General features: G+C 40.1%; 2 protein-coding genes across 5 annotated transcripts in view; one reads left to right on the forward strand and one right to left on the reverse strand.

Annotated features, from left to right (window-relative positions):
* The window catches only part of DEPDC4 (DEP domain containing 4), an 18,952-nt gene extending 9,382 nt beyond the window's left edge, over window positions 1-9,570 (reverse strand). Inside the window, exons 1-5 of one of the 3 annotated variants that reach the window (XM_040595466.1) lie at window positions 9,454-9,570; window positions 8,066-8,492; window positions 7,388-7,539; window positions 6,679-6,865; window positions 4,223-4,449 (exon numbers count right to left, since the gene is read on the reverse strand). In XM_040595466.1, coding sequence (XP_040451400.1) covers window positions 4,223-4,449; window positions 6,679-6,865; window positions 7,388-7,539; window positions 8,066-8,492; window positions 9,454-9,538 — 1,078 coding nt within the window. In that variant the 5' untranslated portion in view covers window positions 9,539-9,570. Of the gene's footprint in view, window positions 1-4,222; window positions 4,450-6,678; window positions 6,866-7,387; window positions 7,543-8,065; window positions 8,493-9,453 lie in introns of all 3 variants that reach the window. The other 2 variants (XM_040595467.1, XM_040595465.1) reach the window with 2 other exon arrangements.
* Window positions 9,571-9,635: 65 nt separating this feature from the next.
* Window positions 9,636-22,133, forward strand: part of SCYL2 (SCY1 like pseudokinase 2) — a 41,313-nt gene continuing 28,815 nt past the window's right edge. For both annotated transcript variants that reach the window (XM_040595085.1, XM_040595086.1), the window contains exons 1-2: window positions 9,636-9,829; window positions 14,639-14,843. In XM_040595085.1, the coding sequence (XP_040451019.1) occupies window positions 14,667-14,843 (177 nt within the window). In that variant the 5' untranslated portion in view covers window positions 9,636-9,829; window positions 14,639-14,666. The remainder of the gene's footprint in view (window positions 9,830-14,638; window positions 14,844-22,133) is intronic.

Consider the following 22,133-nt stretch of genomic DNA (forward strand, 5'->3'; position numbering starts at 1 on the left):
TCCTGATGCATTGATTGTATTTTTGGGGAGGGTGAAAGGGGGTCTGAGGGATTGGTGGCAGGAATGCAAGTGGGAAACACTTCAGTGATGGGTTTTGGGAGTCGCTATGGCATGTTTAGTATTTTGTCAGACAAATCAACCTGCAGAGTGGCAGCCTGTGCAATACGAGGCTGTTAAAGAGTTAAGCAAAGCAGTGCGGGAAGGGAGGATTCATAATACATTTGCTATGTCCCTTCTTGAAGTGATGGCAGAGCCTTATACGCTCACACTGCTTGATTGGAAGTCATTGCTTTGTATGGTACTAACTGATACAGTATATGATGTGGTTATTTGATTTTTGTGAGCTATGTGTAGTGGCCTTGATTGAAAACCTTAATCGGGGAATTGCTGTTAACTATGAGCAGTTGGCTGGAGAAAATAACTGTGCCGATTCTGTGACTCAGGCAAGGTATCCCAGGGACAACTGTTTGCAAATGAATGAGATGGCTATTAAGGCAGTCCGGATGCGGGAGTCTTGCCACAGTCTTGCAGGGGGTCCTAGAGAGTCACTAACTTTAATACTGACTTGATTGATTGGCTTCAGAATATTTTGCAACAAGTCGAACATCAGGAAGCTCAAGGGATGCTTTTAAAACAACTAGCTGTGATAATGCCAATGAAAATTGTAAATGGGCAACTTTCACAATCGCAACCCCAACATGTGTCAAATGATTGTAACGCAGAACTCACAGCAGACTGTAATTCTCAGGCTGAGTTCTGGAATGCAGCGTAACAGATTTTTGCTTCTCTAATCTCTTCTGTAAGAATAGTACACGCTCTTAACTTGCTTAGTAAATTAGGCTGCTAGCTTGCTAAACAAAGTAATACTACAAATAATATTTTTTTTTCTGGCTTATTAACAGATGTTGATTCTGCCCATCATATGTTGCTACAGAACCGAGGTGCTATTGATTTTTATTATTAGCACAGGGACACAAGTGTGAAGACTTTGATAGGATGTGTTACGTGAATCTGAGTGACCACTGTGAATTAATTTACAAAAGTATACAAAACTCAAAAGCCTTAAAACAAAGATCTGCAACAGAGCCAGGGGCGGGATGCCTTTGGTCTCTTCTCACGGCTGGGAAACTTTGGGCCATGACTCAAAAGTATTACAGGATTTATTATAATTATCTTTAACCACCTTAGTGACGTTTGCCTTAGGTCTCCCATGCTTTTTTTTCTGTATCCAGTGTTTAGTTGATTGTAACATAAAGCAGGTCATGGTCACCCAGCTACATACACCCTTTGCCTCCTTGCAACTAACAAGCAAAAAAGGGGAGGATAGAGAATGTCTGAGGAGATATACAGGAGAGGAAACTGGAGAATATTTGACCTAACAAGAGATGAGAGAACAGCTAGGTATTGTGAAGGAGAATAGGAAAGATAAACATGGTTATCTAGTGTTTAATGGGTGTCTGCATGCTTGTAGAGATTTATAGCTATGTAACTACATGTATGATTTCTGCCCTGAGCCTGGTGGAGCATACAGCTGCGGTTTGTGTCCGGGCTCAGAGATGTAAATAGGGGCTTCTCTGTTATGGTAAAAGTGTTTCTCTTTGCATAAAAAAGAGAGGGAATGAAGGGAATGACCCCAGAGGTATGTTCAGAGAAGGCATGCTATGTTTTGAACTTTTTGACTGAACCAGTTCTTGTTTGGTGTGCCCTTCCACCTATGTATAATGTTAATCCAAAAGAAGATGATATTGTTTACACTTTGAGTGTCGATAATTGTCTTTCTGTAGATGTTAATGTAGTGGGAGGCTGTGATGGGAACGTGTCGCAGCCGTTCTTCTCTTATCCGGAGTAACAGCAGGGAAAGCATTAAAGAGTTAAATCACCTTGTTTGGTAGGCAGTTAAGAATGTGAGTCAAAATTGCCACTGCTTTTTGTTGTTGGTTCAAGGACATGGCTGTGAGGATTTTGATGGTATGCGCTGCGTGGATTTTAGGCGCCCCATTGCAGCAACACGTTATCAAAATCTGAGAAAATTTCAGCCTTTTTTGGCATTCATTCAATCAATTGGCAGTATTGTTTGTTTGCTATTACCTTGGTTGCTGTCATGTTTGCAAGGGCCCTGCAGAACATGGCAAACCTGGCACTAGCTGCTCAAAAACAAAAAGGGGAAATTGTAAAATTGTATGGAATAGAGACAGTGGGTTATTTTGATACTGATAATGTCTTAGTTGGTTTTTTATTTGTTCTATTACTTATACCTTGTTTTTACTCGTTCGGTTTCAAAGGTTCTTTTTGTGCAACAGGAAGGGGGAGATGCAGGAGCGGTCTGCAAACTGGGACCATGCGCGGCAACCAGTTAGCTGAGGGGAATTTGCTCGAGCTTGTCTAGACAACAATTAACATGATGAGGCATGTTTGCAGAGCACAGGGGGGTGGGGGGCGGATGGCGCCAAGGATGGCGCCAAGGAAAGATAACACCTTGCTGTTAATTGATGGCAGCTAACCACCAATCAGAGATTGCCTAGTATGCAAGGCTTAGCTTCAAGAACCAATTAGTTTAAAACGCGCAGCTTCTGAAAGTCTATAAAACCTCGTGCTTCTGTACAATAAATTGACATTTGCTTGCATCAAGCTGCGTCCCGTCTCTTCATTCGCCGCACTTACTCAAGTTGGAAACATGACAAAACTAAAGCAAGAATAAGAAAGCAAAATAGCCCTGGACATTTCCCAGGTTATTAGTTTAGAACAAGCAGATACTTACTAAGACCTACAGGCAACTAAAGCATTAGAGTAATTCAACATAATTATGACACCGTCTTTTCCCTTGCCTACTGATTTGGCTGTTTTGATTCTCTAATTTAGTAATATGCTATATGTTGGGGCTCTTGCTGTATTGAATGATTATACTGAACTTTGAAGCAAGTGGAAAAATACTGAAGAAATAAGACAAGGTCACGACCAGAACAGTGGAATGAAGAGGGAGGAACAAATTGCAGATGCTTCACAAAACCAGGGCCAGCAGGACGCGATAAGAGGAGCTGGGAAACGGCAGAAAAGAGCCTACGTGCCAGAACAAGCAGAAACAGAACTCTTGCCAATAAGCAATTGTTAACCAATCATATTATTATACGCTTGTAAGATAGCCAATCATATTATCACGCGCTTACCGAATGCCTTATAAAAGTTACTTGGTTTGTATAATAAACGGATCAGATCTTGAACTCCATGAGTATTTGAATCTGACTCCCGCTCGCCCGAAATGCCCGCAGCATCTATAATATTGGTTTAGACCAGTTTTGTATATGAACTATGGCTTCTTTAATTTAAGTGAACAATTAGCAGAAGTTACCAGCAGCCAAATCAGTTATTTCAAGTTAGCATTCTTTTTTTGTGGATGGGCTATGTAATTTTGCAATAGTTTCCCTTACATGACTTCTATTACAATCCAGTATTTTTTTTTTTTCTCCTTAGCAAAATACTACTAATATAAATATTGACCTCTATTTCCATGAGGTTTTGGCCACAGGATCCACCACTGCTCCAATTTTTTACACAGGCCAACGGTTCTCCTATATCAGTAAGCCTGTCACAGTTCTCCAAAACCTGAAACTTATGACAATACCTCATAAACTCTACTGAACTGAAAAAGTAACAGGGCCTATTTAGGGTAGGATTAATCTTAAACCTATATTTAAACCCTTCTGTTTTACTTGTGAGCATGTGCAGGGTTGTTTTTTGCAGGGGGATCACAGCCTGAATCACCATCTCAGCAGCCCCTTTTATTGTTTTAAATAACTTTGATTACTAAAAAAGCCCTAAGCTCAGAACTCACAAAACCTTATTCTGGTTAACAAGAAAACTTTGTAGCAATGATATTACTTTTATGCTACTAGTCACAATTAGGAAGTTCTGACTAGCGGTAAAACACTTTCTCAATGAGGGTAGTTACACACTAAAAGAGGTTACGCACAGAAGTTGGTGATTATATCCTTGCAGAATTTCAAAATTCAGCTGGACCAGGCCCTAAGCAACTTGATCCAACTTTGAAATTAGTCTTTGCCTTAAGCAGAGGTTCTGACTAGTGACCTTAAGCATTCTCTTCCAACCTATAAAGTGCATCGCCAACAGCATTGCAAATAGTGTTATGATTCAGTTGATTAACACTTAGTAAGTTACATCCTTTACACTGCTTTCACTTGTATTTTTTGTTCTAGGTTGCTCTTACCTATAAGTTCTATAATTCCTGAATGAATATCGAGATCCTGAGTGGAAAGAAGGGAGTCCTTCTTTTGGCTATAATACTTTATTATAATGTCAAAGAGAATCTTCTTGTATGTATTCAGACTGCCAGGTTTGTTAGTGCTTTGAGGTAACTGCTGACTAACCATCACTATGAATTGGTCTGGGAAATACTCCAAGCATTCAATTGCAGCAAAGAGCCATTTGTCAAGCCTGCAGAAGGAAAAGTTAGTTTTAGTGCTTACTTTAAAACACTCTGTCTGTTCTTATTTAATCCTTTAAAGAAAGTTAGGTAGAAATAGCCATGCAGATATAGTCACATATTTGAACCCCAGCATTATACTTGTTGCTTATTAAGTAGTTTTATTTAACTTCTTTCACTGTAGCTGTTCAAGGTCCTGCCCAAAATAAGCAACTTCCATGGTTTTCCTATGCTACAGACAATACACCTGAGCTACACCCAGATCAAAACAAGCTACAATCATGCCAGACTACCACTGACCCCAGGGCACTTGCCTGATTCCGCTAGCATTTACAGCCAAGCACCACTACACTACTACTCCAACACACACAATGAAAACCCACCAGGGCTAACCAGGGTGAAAAAGCAAGCAAGTGGATCTCCACAGAAGAGAAAGACAACAGTTAGTTTGAAAACTGAGGAAAATAAGAAAAGTCTAAATCCCAGAAGACACTGGAAGCAGTTTATTGTATGACCTACTACAAAGGCATGAATTTTCTTAAGCATTTGTTGCCTGTATGACTTCACTAGGGAGAGAAAATGTACCTAAACGTCTACCTAAAATTTAGGTAGACAACTCATTGTTTAGAGAGGCTGGAAGGTCAGAGGAAAAAGTCACTAACTCAACCATGTTGTACAGAAGAAATCTGAAATTATATTAACTGTGGAAGGCAGAGGGACTGCCTCTCCACATATAAAATAATTTGAGCTGAATCAATAAATGTCTGCATCTTCTCACAAGTATTTAAGACCTACAGAATCTTACTTTTATCATGGAGAGCAGAAACATTGCTGCTGGACAGCTAGATGAACTTTTGTTTGAACTGCCGCAGCCAACAATAATTGTTAACTCTTGGATGCATAAAAGTAGTAAAACAGTAAGAGGATCATGACCTCCTTTTAGTTGCAATTCCATGAACAGGGTGATCACTGCAAGCAGGATTTGATTACAGCTTTCAAGTACAACATGACGCTATTTGAAAACTGGAAACAGGAAAGTTGAGATATAAATTATGCTCACTCCCCCGCCTTCATACTGGAGGCAATCAATCCTACAACTGCTTGTAATACTGGTAGCTATTCTTTATACCTGGAATTTTCCATTTCTCAGGCATGCTGTAAGCCAGATGCTGCCTAAAAAGATGCTATTCCAGCCCCCCACTTAACTAAATTGCAGAATGTTGCAATGAGGTATGCACATTCATCTGATATGTTAGCAAAGATCTGAATGTTAGACACACTTAACACAGACTAATACAGAGTAAGAACCACATGTAAGATATTTTAAAAGACACAAACCCACCAATCACCCAAGAATCAAGTAAAACAGAAGTATAAAGCCCCTCCCCCAAGAGTGTTCATCAATGCATTCCAGGTGGAAAAATGCTATCCAGCAATAAACCTAGTTTGGAATCAGGAGTTCCATTAGCTTATATAAAACTCTAAACATACATTAAAAAAATTCATATTTTCTCCCTAAAGCAAGAATACATAAAAACTGTAAGAAAGTCTTTAGGTACAAGGATTAACCTCAATCTTACAAACAGATAAAAATTGTATTGAGTTGACAGAAACAATCATTACTAAGACACACACATGAGGAGACATGCCCTGACACATTCATTAAAAGTACATGCCAAGATAGAGATCAGCCCAAGTGTGATCAACTGGAAAACTACAAAAATAATAGAACATTTAAGGAAAAGAGCATTGGCAACACACAGCCACGCCACTTTCACTTTTTTATTCTCATGATATAAGCATTCTTCAGTGTTACAGCTTAGCTGTTCCTTTTCTGTTGCTAACAGTAGATGCCTTACTGACTTTATATCTTCACAGCACCACTGCCAGGAACTATAGCAAGCAAACAAGAAGCCCTGTAATCATTTTTTTTTCAAGTTCTAACATCTGTTATAGAGACATAACGGTGAAGTGTCTGCTCTGAAATCTAGGAGTGTTTTTGACACTGAAGGTTAAGGTTTTGATGTAATCTTAAAGCCCTCAAACATCCAATCCTAAATATATACTTTCTGTGAATTCCCTTACCACTTCTGAGAAGTCAGAGGGAAGTATATTAATGCTCCCCTGTCTACAAGTATACAAGTGTAATGATGTTTATTTTGTTGACTTAAGACATATCTTAAATCAAGAGTAAAATAAAGCATTTACTAACAAATCAATTTTATAGATGTATAACTTACTCAGGCAAGTTTAAAATACATGTAACCTCTCTGTCCAGGAATGTATTTGAGATAATCAGGTCTTCTTCTCTGCCAAATCCCTCTGGTTTTGTTTTCACTGAAGACACTAAGATATTTTCTAGAATCGGAACATCAATTAACTGCAGCAGTCGTAGTAGAGTTTGCTGTTTCCAGACATCTTCTATTACTGATACCATAAAATAAATAAAAAAAGACCCCAAGAAATAAGATATTATGCAAAACACTAATCTTTGGGTTTAGTCACTCAAGAATGTTTTAAGCATTCAAAGAGAAATAGGTAACAGCAGTGCGAAGTTTCTATGTTGGGAAAGAAGGGATCAAAATAGGAATGCTAAGGAAGGCGGCTTTAAAGAGAACATCTCTCTCCCCATCATATTAGAATTAGCAATAACCTACTCTTACAAGTAACACATACCAGAAAATATACTTAACTTAAAACCTATTTCCTTCTGAAGTGGTATTTGCATAAGTGGAATAGCACCAACATGCAAAAAAAATAATCCTGTTGTTGTTTCCTTCAGTTCACTTACTATGAACATTTACCCATTTTAGCAATCATTTATCTGTTTTGTCATTAGTGACATGTTAAATCTAGGACTCTGAGGGGCAGTCTGTAACAGAAATGAGATACTCAAATTACATCCAGTGGAGAACAATCAAGTTTTAAAAAGAAAAATCAAATCCTCACCTCTTTTTGAAAGCAGATGAGTTTGTTTATTAACCATGATCTTTGGAGGTAGAGAGGCATGAACACTTATTGATCGAAGAAGCTCCTCTACCCTCTTTTTATCAGCTGCTTCTAATGCTAAGGGGTTTGAAAGTGTTGTTTCACACTTTGTTCTGCTTAGGGGAGAAAAAAGAAGTAGATATATAACAAATACAATCAGGACACATTTATCTTTCTGTCACTTCCTAAACTGCTGTTAAATCAGGACTTTAGGGCTTCACTGGATCTAGGGTCTATCCTGCTGCTGGAAAACCAATCATTCACATCTGCTTTGTGGAAAGGGGAAGCATACTGATTCCAAATATTATTACTTCCATTTCTCTTACTAGCTTCTAGCAAGTAGCCTATTCATGCTAATACTCAGATTTCAGCACAACTGATTGCAAAAGAAAATGATTCCTAGGCTTATGCTACTGTCCCAGACTCTACTCTAAATAACAAGGAAAAGATCAAAGCAGTTTAACATTACCAAGAAATATTAGATAGCGTCTGCTATTTAGGCATATTTTTCAGAACCGGCATGTAGTTTTCAGAAGTCTCTCATACCTGGGTTAGACAGCCATTACCTCATCTACAGTTAACCCACCTTAACTTAAAAAAACCCACAAAACCACATCAGAATAGTTCAGAGTAACTCACCTGGAAAGTCTTTTTATCTTCTGTTTGCAGATTTGCTCAGGAGACAAGCTCTCATTGCCTTTATTCTTTCTTGGAGGAAGAGGAGTAAGACTGCTATTTACAAATTTATAGAGGCTAGTGTTTGTGTCTTCAAACTCTGTTTCTTTTTCGTTCTTGAATAAGTAAAGCTTTGCTCCAACTGGCTCAAACACCTTGTGATCCATCAATGCTTGGCATACACGGACTCCCTTCAGCCGAGAAATATCATTGCAGCTTAGGTACATGCTTTGCATAAGATGGCTCAGTACCACATCAACAGCATTTGAGCCGGTGAAACAGTTTTTATGTGTTTTCAGGTGTTGCCTACGTCTTTTGATTTCCACCTGACTATGTAGAGCATGAATAATACCATTCCACAGCTGAGTTGCTTGAAAAGGACCATCGAAATCTGCAAAATATTTATATAAGTTTCACAGGTTTATAAAGCTCTAATTGAAGATTTTAAAAAAATATTTTTACTCTGTAAAATTAGTTATAGATATATATATGTTTAAAAAATATCCAGAAATCAGCTTAATTTTATAAGGACAGAGAAAGAGAATACTTCATGAAGCAGTCTTTCTTGTAAGTTGACTCAATCCCCTAGGGCAGAGTCAAGAGAAGAAAATACACTAAAAACAGAAGAGGAAGGATTCTTTGTTATTACCACACACGCTGTACGTGTGTACACACGCACGTTCGCTCATTACAGAATCCCAGAGCGGCTGAGGCAGGGGCCTTCGGAGTCCATCCGGTCCGACGCCCCTACTCAAGCAGGGCTGCCCAGAGCTGGCTGTCGGAGCCAGTCGACCAGGCCCAGGCTCAGGCGGCTCCTGAGTTACCCCCAAAGGAGGCGCAGCCACCACCTCTCCGGGCACCCCTGAGCGCCCGGCTCCCCGCTCTGCCTTCTACCCGCAGGCGCTGGTGAGAACCTCCCGAGTGGCCCCTCCTCCAGACTGAGCGGTCCCAGCTCTCCCAGCCTCACCTGGAGGACGCTCCTCCAGCCCTGTTTCTCCTCCACACACCGCTCCCAGCTCGGCGGACACCAAACCAACGCTGCAACACACTAAACCTGCGCGCCCCGCAACCTCCCGCTCCGAACACCGAGGCGCCGCTCCAGGCCCAGCGCGCCCCGCCCGCTGGGGCACAGCCAGCTCTCCCCCGGAGCAGCTGCTGGCGCCCACACCAGCTCCCGCCTTCCCGCCCGCAGGCTGGCGGCCCCCACAGCTCCGGTGCAACGGGCAGGCACGCGCCGGCCCCTCAGGGCCGCCCCGGCCCCCGGCGAGGCGCGGAGCCGCCGCCAACCCCGACGACGCCGCGGAACAAGAAGCCGCGTCAGCGGCGAGACGAGGACGACCGTCCTCCCACACCTCGCCGCCGCCCGCTCCCCCGCCGCGGCTCCAACTCGCTCTGGCTGCGGAGCCTCCTGAACCGCGGAGTCAAATATCCCGCCATAAGGGCGGCCGGCGCCGCTGGCGGAAGCCGGGAGCGTGCATCACTTCCCGCCCCCCTCCGCCTCCCCCGGCCACCGCCCCAGCACCGCCCCTCCGGGGCGGAAGTGAGGCGCGCTGCGGCCGCCTCCCTCCCCGGCGCTGTGCCTGCCGCCGTCGCTATGGAGTAGCTGGAGCGGCACAGGGGCGAGCTGGGGCCGGAGCGAGAGACGGAGCCGGCGTGACAGGCGGTCCCGCCGGGCCGACAGGGTGACGCGTAGCCGGGCGCTGCGCCGGCAGCTTCTCGCGGGCTCAGGTAAGAGGCCTGTCCCCCGCGCCCTGCGGTGAGAGCGGCTGCCCGTGGCCTAGTGGCATTGCGCGGGTAGGGCAGGGCCCGCTGGCTTCGGAGGGGCTGGGGCGGCGACCTGGCGTGCCAGGAGCCCGGCGCTGCGGGGTGGAGGGGAACGGGGCCGTCCTAGGGGCGCCGTGGTGGCGTGAGCCGGGCCTGGCGGGACCGCTGAGCGGCCCGGGCCGGCGGGTCGCGAGTAACCTTCCCGCAAGCGCCGCTCGCCTCGGAGCGCGGCCGGCGCCCGCCCGCCCGCCCGCCGCGCAGGGAGCGCTCACCGGCCTTGGGGCCGCGGGAAGCGGGGGGTCCCTGCGCGCTGCTGGCGGCAGTTTCTCTCGGTGGAGCGGTGCGAGCCCCGTCTCACCGTAAACAGCGATAAATACTTTGTCCGGGAGGACCGGCCCGCAAGAGATAGTGCAGGGGTTTGTGCGGTATATAGGTTAGGTTTCGCCTGTTAGCAGGCGCCAGGCAGATCCCCGTGCTTGCATCGCTGAATAAAAATCAAGAAGGTGACTTGCAGCGAGGGCAGCTATGCCGTACCTGTGCAGTGCGTCATTGTGTTTGATCCTCCTGTTTTTGTGACAAGTGCGAAAGTTTGGTTGTGCCTGAAAAATGTTCGGGTTTGGTTTTTTTCTTTTGTTTGGTGGAACACAGTTGTTCTAGCACCTGTTTCTTCTGTGAATTCATCATTGTTTGGGTCAGATGGATGGGATGGAAGTTTGAGTTGGGTGGCATGAAGTACCCACGCGCCTGCCTGTTGCTTTGGTTTGCAAAGGGGAGTCCCAGCTTGATACAGGTCCAAATACTGGTAGAGTGTATGGTGCGCAGCTGTACAGTGTGCGCCCATATTCATTCATCAGATGAAGCTTTAAATTAGTTCAAGGATAAGTTTTAAATCATGCAGTTGTTTTACACGAGTGAGAAAAAATGGTGAGGAATCTTTGTACTGGATTTACCTTTATTTGAACAATTTTAATGTTTCACCTCATTTCTTATTGTTATCTTGACTGTTGCTTCTTACCCTGCCAAATCATTAAGTCGTCATTGTGCTGAGGTATTGTTGCTGATGTACATCAGCATAAAAACCATTACTGATTGTGAGGGGAATTCATGAAAACAACACACCGACCATTTATTTTTAGGATTAGTTGCGGGTTTTATGGACCTAGTATCAGTAGCATTAATATTACCCATGAAATTCAAACAAGAAGAAATCAAAGTTCTTAAACGTTTATTGTGTGTCCTGTGTGGCTTTTCTGAATGCTATTACTCTTAAGATCTTATGCTTTTCTAATTTATTAACCTTTTAACTTGAAATGAAACTTTCATTGTGAGTGACAGTTAATTGTCCTGTGGTTGTTCATTTTTCTATAATTAGTAGTTCAGTCTTAAAAGAACGGAAGAAACCAGTTTTCATGCAGTTGAGAACTGAAGTTGCGTATTTCAGCTATGGTTAAATCATCATGGTTTGTGGTGTTATACATAATACCCAAAAGGAGGTTTTTTGCATGGTTTTTCTAGGTACATTGTCCCTGTTGATACATACTGCGTTTTTATGTAATAACATTCATTTTTATAAAACAAAATACACTATATTGGGTTACAGTCCAAATTTTGACATGAGGAATTCTACAAATTTACAGTTAGATGGATGTAAACTTAAAACCCAGGCTGCTTATTGAGAATTAAGTTTCTCAGTAGTCCTTGCTCAGTAGCTAAATTTAACAGTCGTTTGCATATTGTCAAGCTGGAGAGGAACAGGTTGGACAGGGTCTACCAGGCTTGATTTTTAAATCCTAACCCTTCAGACACTGGAATGTTAACATTCTCATCTAGTGGCTTTTCCAGGCTTCTCACTGCAGTCAGTCTGTCACCCACAGTAGAGGGCACTTCTGATTTAATCAATGCTGCACCATTTTTCCACTACCTGTATAGAGAAGCTCCCTTTCAGATTTCTTCGTAATATCTCCACAATTAATTTTGCGAAGTCTCTCTTTAGTTTTGAGAGTTCTAACGCAGGATTGTGTTGCACTGATACTAGAGAAGGTTTGATGGCATGAAGTGAATGAAACAATGCAAAAAGCACAAGATTTAAACCCAAATAAATTAGATTTGTTGTTATCTCAAACTTATTAGGATTGATTTTATAGTCATTAGCATATAGAGTTTGCCCCATGGAATAGCTGCAGAATAAAATCTCTGAGAGCTGGAAATACCTGTTGCTCTTATTTAGAATACTCAGGAGATCCTTGTTTCTATGTTTTTATCAGGTTAATGAAAAGTTCCTTTATATAGGGGTATTAGACATTGGCTAACAGTAGTTTGGTTTAGGGCTGCACATTAGGAATTGCATGCATTTTTCCATAGCACAATTCATGAGGTAAAATTAATATATTGTAATAAAATGTCACGTACTGTAGCAAAATTACTTAAGAAAGGAATTCTGTTTCCATAACTTATTTCCAGCTATGTTCTCAACAAAACAGTTAATAGGTACCAAGCAAGTACATCATTACTCTTAAGATTATCTCATTGTATTCAGACTCAGCTTCTTGTGTCTAAAACTCAGTCCCCATAATTGACCAGCTCCACACTGAACATGCTTGTAGTCATATCTGGTTCTGCTCCTGAGTAGTAGTCCTGTTGGAACCATAGCTATTTCTGATTTTAAAAGTTGAGTATTTGCAAGATCGAGATCTGTGCAGCCAGATACCTTTCTTTTTTATAATATATTTTCTTAAAACTCCTAGTCTGGTTCTTCATTTAGTAGCACAAAGTTGTGTCACTCAGCTGACATGGAAACTGGAGAAACAGCTATGGAGCCACAGCATTAGTGCAGTTCTACATTTCAGTGTGGAAGAATACTGAAGGTGGGATGTAGCTGCCACAGTAATCAAGGTAGAGCGGCATAGCTCTGTTGCTTCCAACACTGTGCTAGCATTTGCTTAGGACTAAGTTAATAGAGTTACACACATCTACACTGGAAAGAAGTGTTGGGTAACGCCTACAACTTCTTTAAACTTTTTTTAGTATGTTTATTACCTCTTCTAGAAAGCAAGCCTATCTTTCTAATTTAATGTTAATCACATTATTTGTCCTGATTCCTAGTGGAAGCAGATCTGTAGTACCAGGGGGAGAACATGGGCATGTCCAAATAACTTGAGTGTGGTTGATGTCAGTCAGGTTTAATTGAGGTATACAGGTGTCAAAAATAAATTTCTACAGGTTTTGTGAGATTAAGTAGCTGTGAAGAGGAAACAGACTCCATCTGTGTCTTGAATCTGGAAAAAGCTGTGGCATAAATGCATATATTGTCAGATGCCAGTAATCTATGTAGACAAGAACATATGCCGATGTATATAATACAGTGGGAAGAGCTTTAATGTGTACAAGCAAGCACCTCACATCCAATCAGAAGGGCTTATTATTTCCAGTGCTTAGATTATTTGTTAATGTCTTTTGCTTCTTTTTTCCTTGTTACTCGGACTTGCCAAACATCTTCATCACAGCAGGATCTTGTCTTTCCATTTGAATGGGAATGATACTTTCTAGTTCTCGAAGAAATAGTTTTACACAAATTATATGCCAATAAATGGAGTATATGACAAATAAGACCATAATTGCAAACGGTATTTCTGCAGATTTGAGTACATTTGCTGATGTGTTATGTTAAGTTTATTTTGCTATAGGTTGAAGGAATAGTACTCTTCACACCTTATTTGAAAGACAGAAGGAAGAAATATCCTTAAGTGTTGCTTTTGAATCTACCACATAATACTGATTTCAGGAAATCATTTCTTTGTGCATTCTCTCTTCATCTTTTCTCACACCAATAAGGAAGATTAACGTCTGTCTCTTTTATTTGCTGTTTGTTTCCTGTCTTCATTCTTTCTTGTGTATCCATTATCAGAGACAATTGCATAAATGGGACATAGGCTTCAGAACTTCCGTCTGGCAGAATAGGCAAGTCAGATTTTTTGGAACTGATTATGACAACTCAGGAATCTGTGGAAGTACACACTACAGGGGAGGAGGAACTCAACTGTAAGCTGCCACAGTCTTTTAGCTCTTAAATTGGCAAGGTGATTTAAAAATCTTCCTTGTGCAATTTTGTTAAAATAAAGCATGAGAAGATGGTTTCTTTTTTCCTTCCCCTGCAGCCACTTATTAATACTTAGAGTCATTAATACTTAGATCATACAAATAGTAATGTCAGCGATCTGATGGGTAAAATACTGAATTTTGAGCTTATAGTTTGTCAAGCACAGTGTAGGAAAGAATGCGTTTTTTACTCGTCTTCTGTATAATACACATCTATTCTTTTGTTAGTCTGGGATCTTAAGCAATCTTTCCCTTCAGAAAACCTGTAGTTCATAAGTAATAGAATTCAGGGTTCCTTCAGATTTAGTTCTCTTTATTGCCTGATACTGATATACAGGGTGTGAACCTTTAACTTCATGGGAGCAGTTTATAGATTCTCTGCTATATTCAGTTACCTATTTTCAAGAAATGATTGAATTTCTCAGTCCTTAATTGCTTTATTAGATCTAATGAACAGTGATCAAGTTTCTGAGGAGCAGAAGCAATGGCATGTGATATGTGCATGCATGTGAATATGTATAACTGCAAAGCCCTGGAAGTTAAATTTCAGTATTCTTTTTGTGGGCTACTCCTGTATCCTGTTGGATCTTTGGTTGGATGTTATAGCTTTCAACATGTGTCTCATGTTAACAGAAATTGTGAGAGGTCTGTGAAGCATTTTTTTTCTTGTCTTTGTAGGATAATACATTGGTGCACAGTTGAGACAATGGAGTCCATGCTGAATAAATTGAAGAGTACCGTTACAAAGGTAACGGCTGATGTCACCAGTGCAGTCATGGGAAATCCTGTTACCAGGGAATTTGATGTTGGCCGACATATTGCCAGTGGTGGTAATGGTCTTGCTTGGAAGATATTCAATGGAACTAAGAAATCAACAAAACAGGTGGGTTGTCAGGTAAAGACCTAAGTTTATAAGCATTAGATAACAGACTGATAGGTAGCAATTGGTAAGTGGCATTTAAAAACAAAATCCAACTGGACAGACTAACGCTAAAGCTAGTACTATAAGTGAAATGAAATGAAGAACTCAACATTATTTAAGTATAATGTTCTCAGCTACATAGGTGATAGTTGCTTTAAACCTTCACTGCTGGAGAAGGAAGTGGTTCTGCATTCATAGCATACAGTTTGAGACCAAGATCAAGAATTAATCTGGGTTTGAGGTGATCTGACAAGAAGAAAGAAGTTTGTTTTAATATGGATCAGTTCCTGAATGTGTTTTACCTTGCAGCTTTTTTTGGCAGCACTGTTGGCTTTTTACAGTTTAAAGTAATCATGAAGTATGCCATCACTTGTTCTCAGCAAAAGAGACTCTTTTTTTTGCTCGGCTGCTATACAGAAATTGAAGAGTCAGAAACGTTAAGTCATGAGATAGAGGAGGCTGTAGAGGAAGTGAGTCGTGCCTTCCCTGTGCTGCTTTCAGATCAGTATTATTCCCTTTTAGTTTCCTTGAAGTATTAGAATTTAGAGCACTAGTATATAAACTTCTGACTCACTTGGAGCCACATGTGTATATGATAGTGGGATTGTGACTTTGGAAGAAGGTTTGCCAGAAACAGAGCTTAAGAACTGTTATTATACAAAATTATTTCGTTGTACTGGAGAAATGTGAAAAGTCTCTTTTCAGACTTGGAGAGGAAATAGAGTTTTCAATGAGTAAATAGAACTTCCAAGAGTAGAAGTGTTAATAACTTAAAGCCTTCAGTTAAACTTGATGTAGAGTCACTTAGACAATGAATCAGCTTGCTACAGATGAACCAAAAAGAAATGGACAGAAAGGAATAACTTCGGAAAACATACACCAAATCTGTTAGATGGTGGGAAAATAAACTGTAGCAAATAGAGAAGAAATATACTATGCAGAACTGTCTCCTCACCTGGAGTACTGTGTTTAGCTCTGGGGCCTGCGGCATAAGAAGGATGTCGACCTGTTGGAATGGGTCCAGAGTAGGGCCACAAAGATGATCAGAGAGTTGGAGCTCCTCTCCTATTAGGAAAGGCTGAGAGAGTTGGGATTGTTCAGCCTGAACAGAGAAGGATCTGGGGAAGCTTTATAGCAGCCTGCCAGTACCTAGAGGGGGCCTACAAGAAGGCTGGAAAGGGACTTTTTACAAGGGCATGTAGTCATAGGACAAGGAGCGATGACTTTAAGCTGGAAGAGGGTAGATTTAAATTAGATAGATGGAAGAAATTTTTTACTGTGATGGTGGTGAGGCATTGGAACAGGTTGCCCAGAGAAGCTGCGGATGACGCATCTCTAAGTGTTCAGAGGCCAGGTGAAGCGGGGCTTTCAGCAGCCTGGTCTAATGGAAGGTGTCCCTGGCTATGGTAGGGGAGTTGGAACTAGATGATCTTTAAAGCCCCTTCCCACCTGAACCATTCTAAGATTCTATGAAATAATCTGTGGAGAATGTGTGATCTGATTGTAGCAGAATTTCAATAATGTTAAGCAGGTATTTTTTCTTGTTCTCAAGCATTTGTCTAGCTGTTGCAGAACTCTGTAATATTTACTGAATTTAGCCAATGTACCAGTTGGGATTTTGTTAAAAATCTTATTTAACTATACAAAGAAGTGATAACATTGCAGGTATGGTAGTTTTGATAGGTTTTATACAATCTTTGTGCCCAGTAAGAATTTGACCTGTAGCAGGTGCAGCTTTAAGGTCTGGAGAGTTGTAGTAGGTTTCTTTTACTGCCTAATTGACAGAGTGTATGTAACTTGGTTCCTGTCAATCATGTTTTTCAAGCTTTGAATCGCCACTGATTTTGCAGTTTAGTTAGGTGTTAACCACATGTGATCCTGGAGTATATCTGTAAACCCTGGCTAACGTGTACATTTGTATGCCATCATTAGTTATTAAAAATAGAGCAGCGCTTGTACTGCAGGCAATTTCAGATGGCTCGTGATTTGACATGCAATTACCATTCATTATTAATACTACCAGTGAGGTAACACCAGGTCAACATTCAGTTTGCCATTGCGGAATAAAACTACACAGCAATACATTTTTGTGTTTTATTGCAATATATCTGCTTTTTAACAGTATTTCTTACTTCTTTTGCATGTACCTTTTGAATATTGGCTGGGCAATATGGAAGTGGTTGACTGTCATTTTCCAACTGGTAGCAGTCATTTTTGTGAAGTGATACACATTTGCTGTATTGGAAGTGTGTGTATCTAGTTAGAAGCTACAAACAGTTTTTTTACAGTAAATGTGTATTGTAATCAGACAAGCAGGATCTAAGGGCCTAATTGCCCATGTTGTTGTCACTTTACATTAACACAAGTAGTAATTTTAAGTTATTGTAGCCAGATAAAATAGCTAAATTTTGAATTTTAGCATTATAGCAGTAGAGCTGATCAGAAATATTTGTTCTCAGGATAAATGGAAGTCAGTAGTCTTACAGAAGCTGGTCAGCTGAAGTTAAGTTTTCAAATATGGGTTGATTCGCTTCCTATTTTAAGTCAGTGGACAGTTGCAAATATTCCATATATGGTGAGAGTAGAAATGTATGATTCTGTTCCTCTTTTCAGAGTTCTACCTGGTTCCTGCCTTGCTGGTTTTCCTGGATTTCTGAATGGTTACTTTTTTTAATGTGTCTTGTCTTTTCTTGCTTACTTTGTGGGTGACTGAATAACAATCTGACAGAATATGGGGCAATTACTTACCTGTGTACATATGTTTGTCTGATAATATTTGATAGCTGATTTGCTGCTGTTTGTTTGAAAGATTTATGAGTCTTTTTGGCAATATGTGTATACATGAAGTAACGTGGTAATTTTACAGTATATGTTTCTGCTTATGGATTTAACTTTGTCTGTATGCACTTACATTTTTTTCCGGTACAATATGGGACTTGTCCTTTCTTCTGCTTAGAAAGTGCAATCATAAATAAAGAAATAGGTTAAGGTCACTTAATGTTCTTGTTGCCAGCTCAGTCATAACACTAACAGAATTAAGGAGATAATGGTTTACACTGAAAGACTACTGTCGTGTTTAACTTTTATTGTGGTAATACTTAAATATATTAATTGTAGGTAAGTAAGCTTTCTGCTGTTTTGGCTGTGCATATAGTAGCTTTGAAATGAAAGCTTTCTACTATTCAAACTTTAAAGGCTATTTAATTTTAAAACTGAAGTGGTTGTATTGTATGCCTTACGACTGAATGAAATGAATGGGAGAACAGAATTGTAAAAAAACATTGGCAAGCTTCTAAAAATAAGCCCCCCAAAAGCTGGAGGAAAATCTTTTTCTGGCAAAAAACAGAGTAATCCTGGAATGCTTTCCAGTATTTTAGATCAGAGACTCTTTTGCTTTGCACAGTGGGAGGCTTTGCTAAAACATCATGTATTTACATATTGAGCTACATTTGATTATTCATTAAAAAATGCATGCGTGCATATGGTTAAAATAGAGAACAAAAATGAGAGGGAAAACAAACATAAATGTTCTAAAATCAAGCACTCTGACTGCTACCTTAAAATTTCCTTTGCTTTTAGATTCATGACTTAGTCTTTAACATGATCACGTTTAATTTTTTTCCATGAGAGCGCTACATTATTCAGTCCACAGGATGGATGGGGAGCTGTAGTTATTAAATGTTTTGTGTGGATTTTTTTCTTCCTTGTTGTTCTGTGCTTAGTCTCTGGCATTATTACTCCACATTATTCAAAATGTCATTGAAAACAGAAGGATTTCAGTTTCTGTAGCATTCATCATTATAGTGCTTGAACATTCTACAGGTGTTGTTAACGTGCTTTCTCAGTACGCAATGAGATGAATAGGAAGACGTATTGCTGTTCCATTATCATTGTATTTCCACAGCTTTTAGAGTCTTTAATTTAGAAATGTTTTGTAGTTTTGTGTGCATCTTTTTCGACAACAGTGTTTTTCTGAGGTCTTGCCTTCTTCCTCTTGGGAGCAGGAGAGAAAGCATCACATGCGTTAGTTGCTTGGTTGCCTTTTTCTGGTTAGGGAGAATTATTTCTCTCTTCTTTCCTCTTTCCGTTATTTTTGTTTAGTTTTTCTAGCAATTGCATTGGCTAAGGCAGGGGCAGAATTTTTGCATTCTCTTTGTTTTATAAAGTGTTTATGTGGGTAAATAAGGACATATCTTAAACTGTCAGTGTGTGTTTCAAACTGGTGCGTGTTTCGTAAGGATTGCAGGATTGCAAATGGATGTGGAAGATGCGGTGGGTTGACCTGACAAGTAACCAAGCACCCACACAACTACTTCCCCACCTGGAGCAGGATGGGGACAGAAAATAGGAAGAAGAAAAGCAAGAAAACTCATAGGTCAAGGTCCAGACAGTTTAATAGGTGAAAGAATCAGGCGGGGAAAACAAGCTAAGCAAAGCAAATTGCTCGCTACATCTCACAGGCAGACCAATATTCGAGCTAGTCTCCAAACAGCAGCCACATTGGAAGCTGCCTTCTTCCGCTACCCTAGTTTTTATCACTGAGCATGACGTTATGTGATTTGGAATGGCCTTTTGGCCAGTTTGGGCTGGCTGTCCTGGCCGTTCCCCATCCCAGTCTCCTGCCTACCCATGGCCCACTCACAGTGTGTGGGTAGAGTGGGGAAAAAAAGAAAACCTTGACCCTGTGCAAGGACTGTTCAGCAATTGCCCAAACACTGGTGTGTTGTCAACATTGTTTTAGCCACAAATCTGAAACACAGCACCATATGGGCTGCTATGAAGAAAGTAACTCCATCTCGGCCAGACCCAATACAAAGGAAAGCTGCTCAAAGAAGCTGGGAAAAGAAATTTGGGACATTTAGTGATTAACAATGTAAGGATAGAAGAACCTTTATGAAGGGGTGTATCAGTGAATACCAGGACTTTGGCTAATGGTCAGCAGGATTCCCCTGAAATACACAGGCACAGTCAAAGAGAACTGATACACACTTTTCTGTTGTGTTCTAGATGAGTTAATGTGATTATAGTGCAGTTAAACCATGTCCTGTGTCTTACATGTTGTAAACAATGCTTACTCTTGTTTGCACAGGTGGTGTTTAATTCCTTGGCAAAGGCATTGCAGAACTTAAGCACTGATCTTTTCAGCAATTCATGTTAAAAATTCTAAATTGCTGGCAGTAACAACTGACATTTTCTTGAAAGTCTTCATCCTGGCAGATACTTGCATGGTACACAACATACAGCTGTCTGATTGTTATCACTGAGCTTTACCTAACACCACTTTGAAGTTAATGCTTGGCCTAAACGTATGGGAGGTGAGACAGGTGTGGGCTACCTCATGTTTGTTGACAGAACTGAGATTTACACTTCGATCTCAAGTGGTCGGTCTAGTCTCCTACATACTTGTCCGTATTTCCAAATGCAAGTATTACCAGTATACTGTGTTGACACAAGAGCATGTTGAGCAAGGTGTGTATACTTGCTATCACATAATGAATGAACATTTGTGTCATTAAAGATAAGGGTTGTTTTGTCTCTGCTTTTTCACTTTCTGTGTATTTTTAAAAAATATATTTATATATTATATAATATATATATAATAAAAATATTTTAGTCTTTTTATGTCAAAATTATTTTTATATCACAAAGTCAGAATTATGACACAACTGCATAATTAAATAACAAGGAGTGATCTGCAGGAGGAAGCTACTCTTCAAACCTGTGAAGTGAAAAAAACAAAGTGGAGGCTCTCAGAGCTTTCTGTGGAAAGAAGTAGTTACTATGTAAGCCTTTGCAGGCTTTCATCTCACTAAGTTTCCATGAAAGTAATTACAGGAAATGGAAACCCTATCAGCTACAGTCAGTAGCCCTCCTTTTGGGGGTTGAGTATCAGTTCTTGTAAAACAGAAAAGGAAAAATAGAAATAATGTGTTCATAGTAAAAATTTGAGGGTTATTTGGTTCACACAGCATAAAACCTTGCATGCTTTTAAATGTTTTCAAGTGTACTATATAGTTTCAATACTTTTTGTGCATGGAGAGTGTGTTCTATGGCCAATGACTCGGCTCTCCATTTGTACCATGTATCTGATGACTTATGAGGGTTAAGATACTATATTGTTGATATAGAATTCCGCATATAAAAATCAATGTTGATTTTTGGTTCAATGAAATTGAATTTCAGAATGCTGTATTTTGAATTATTAATATCAGAACATATTTAACATTTTAGTGTGCATGAGCAGAGGTGGCTGTATGCTTTCTTCTTGTATCAGACATATTACATGAAAAAGAAGGTATTGAAAGCAAGTTGTCAAACTGCTCAAATTATTTTGATTCTTGGCACTTCACAATAACTAAGTCTACAAAATCAATGTGTGAGCTAATTTTGGATATGTAAAAGTTCTGTCAAACTTCAAACAAACAATGCAGGATTGTAGCAAGCACCAACAGAACTTATTTATAAGCATTGTGAAATCAAACCATTGCTGATGTCCCATGCTATCTGATTTAAGCATTCACTTTCTGATTCTTTTGACTTGTCATTGAACAGAGTGCTTTCAGAAGTGCTGTATTAGCTTGAAATTTTGTTATTGATCATGTACTGTTCAATACATTCATACTTTGTACTGGATTTTTTTAAATAGTGGGTATAGTATATATCTTCCATCCCCTGTCATTGGTTCCTCCCTGCCTTGTGTCAATGTTAATGTTTGATCCATCACACCTAAGAGCTGGAGCAGGGAGCTGGTATGGGTAGAAGCAGGAAAAGCATAGTTAATTGAGTTATCGATGTTCAGCTCTGATGGCTTAGTGAAACAGGAATCCGCCAAAAAATAAACCTCAATTTTTTTACTGTTAGAGTGAATTTTTTTTTTTTATATAGTCTATTTCTAGAAGTCTTTTTTTCTAAAAAAAAAAATCAATAATGTAACTGTTCTTGTGAGATTTCAATTAGAATAATGGTTATAAAATGCACAGTACAAGAGCATAGACTTCCTCTTGGGACTAAAACCTGAATTTTCATGTAATTTTCTACTGGTTTCTAGCCTTTATTATTATTCATGATACTGCTGCAGGAGTATAAGGAAGTCTCTCTTTTACGGTAAAATTTTTAATTCCTTTTTCTTTGATTGATTTATTTATCTTATGACTTCCAAGATGGTGAAATAATCTAATTTTTTATTTCACGTCCATCTCTGTAATTTCATAGTTTTGTAAAAATTTCTTAATTTTGTCCCACTCCATTTGC

The sequence above is a fragment of the Falco naumanni genome, chromosome 5 (assembly GCF_017639655.2).
Source record: "Falco naumanni isolate bFalNau1 chromosome 5, bFalNau1.pat, whole genome shotgun sequence".
Taxonomy (NCBI): Eukaryota; Metazoa; Chordata; class Aves; order Falconiformes; family Falconidae; genus Falco; species Falco naumanni.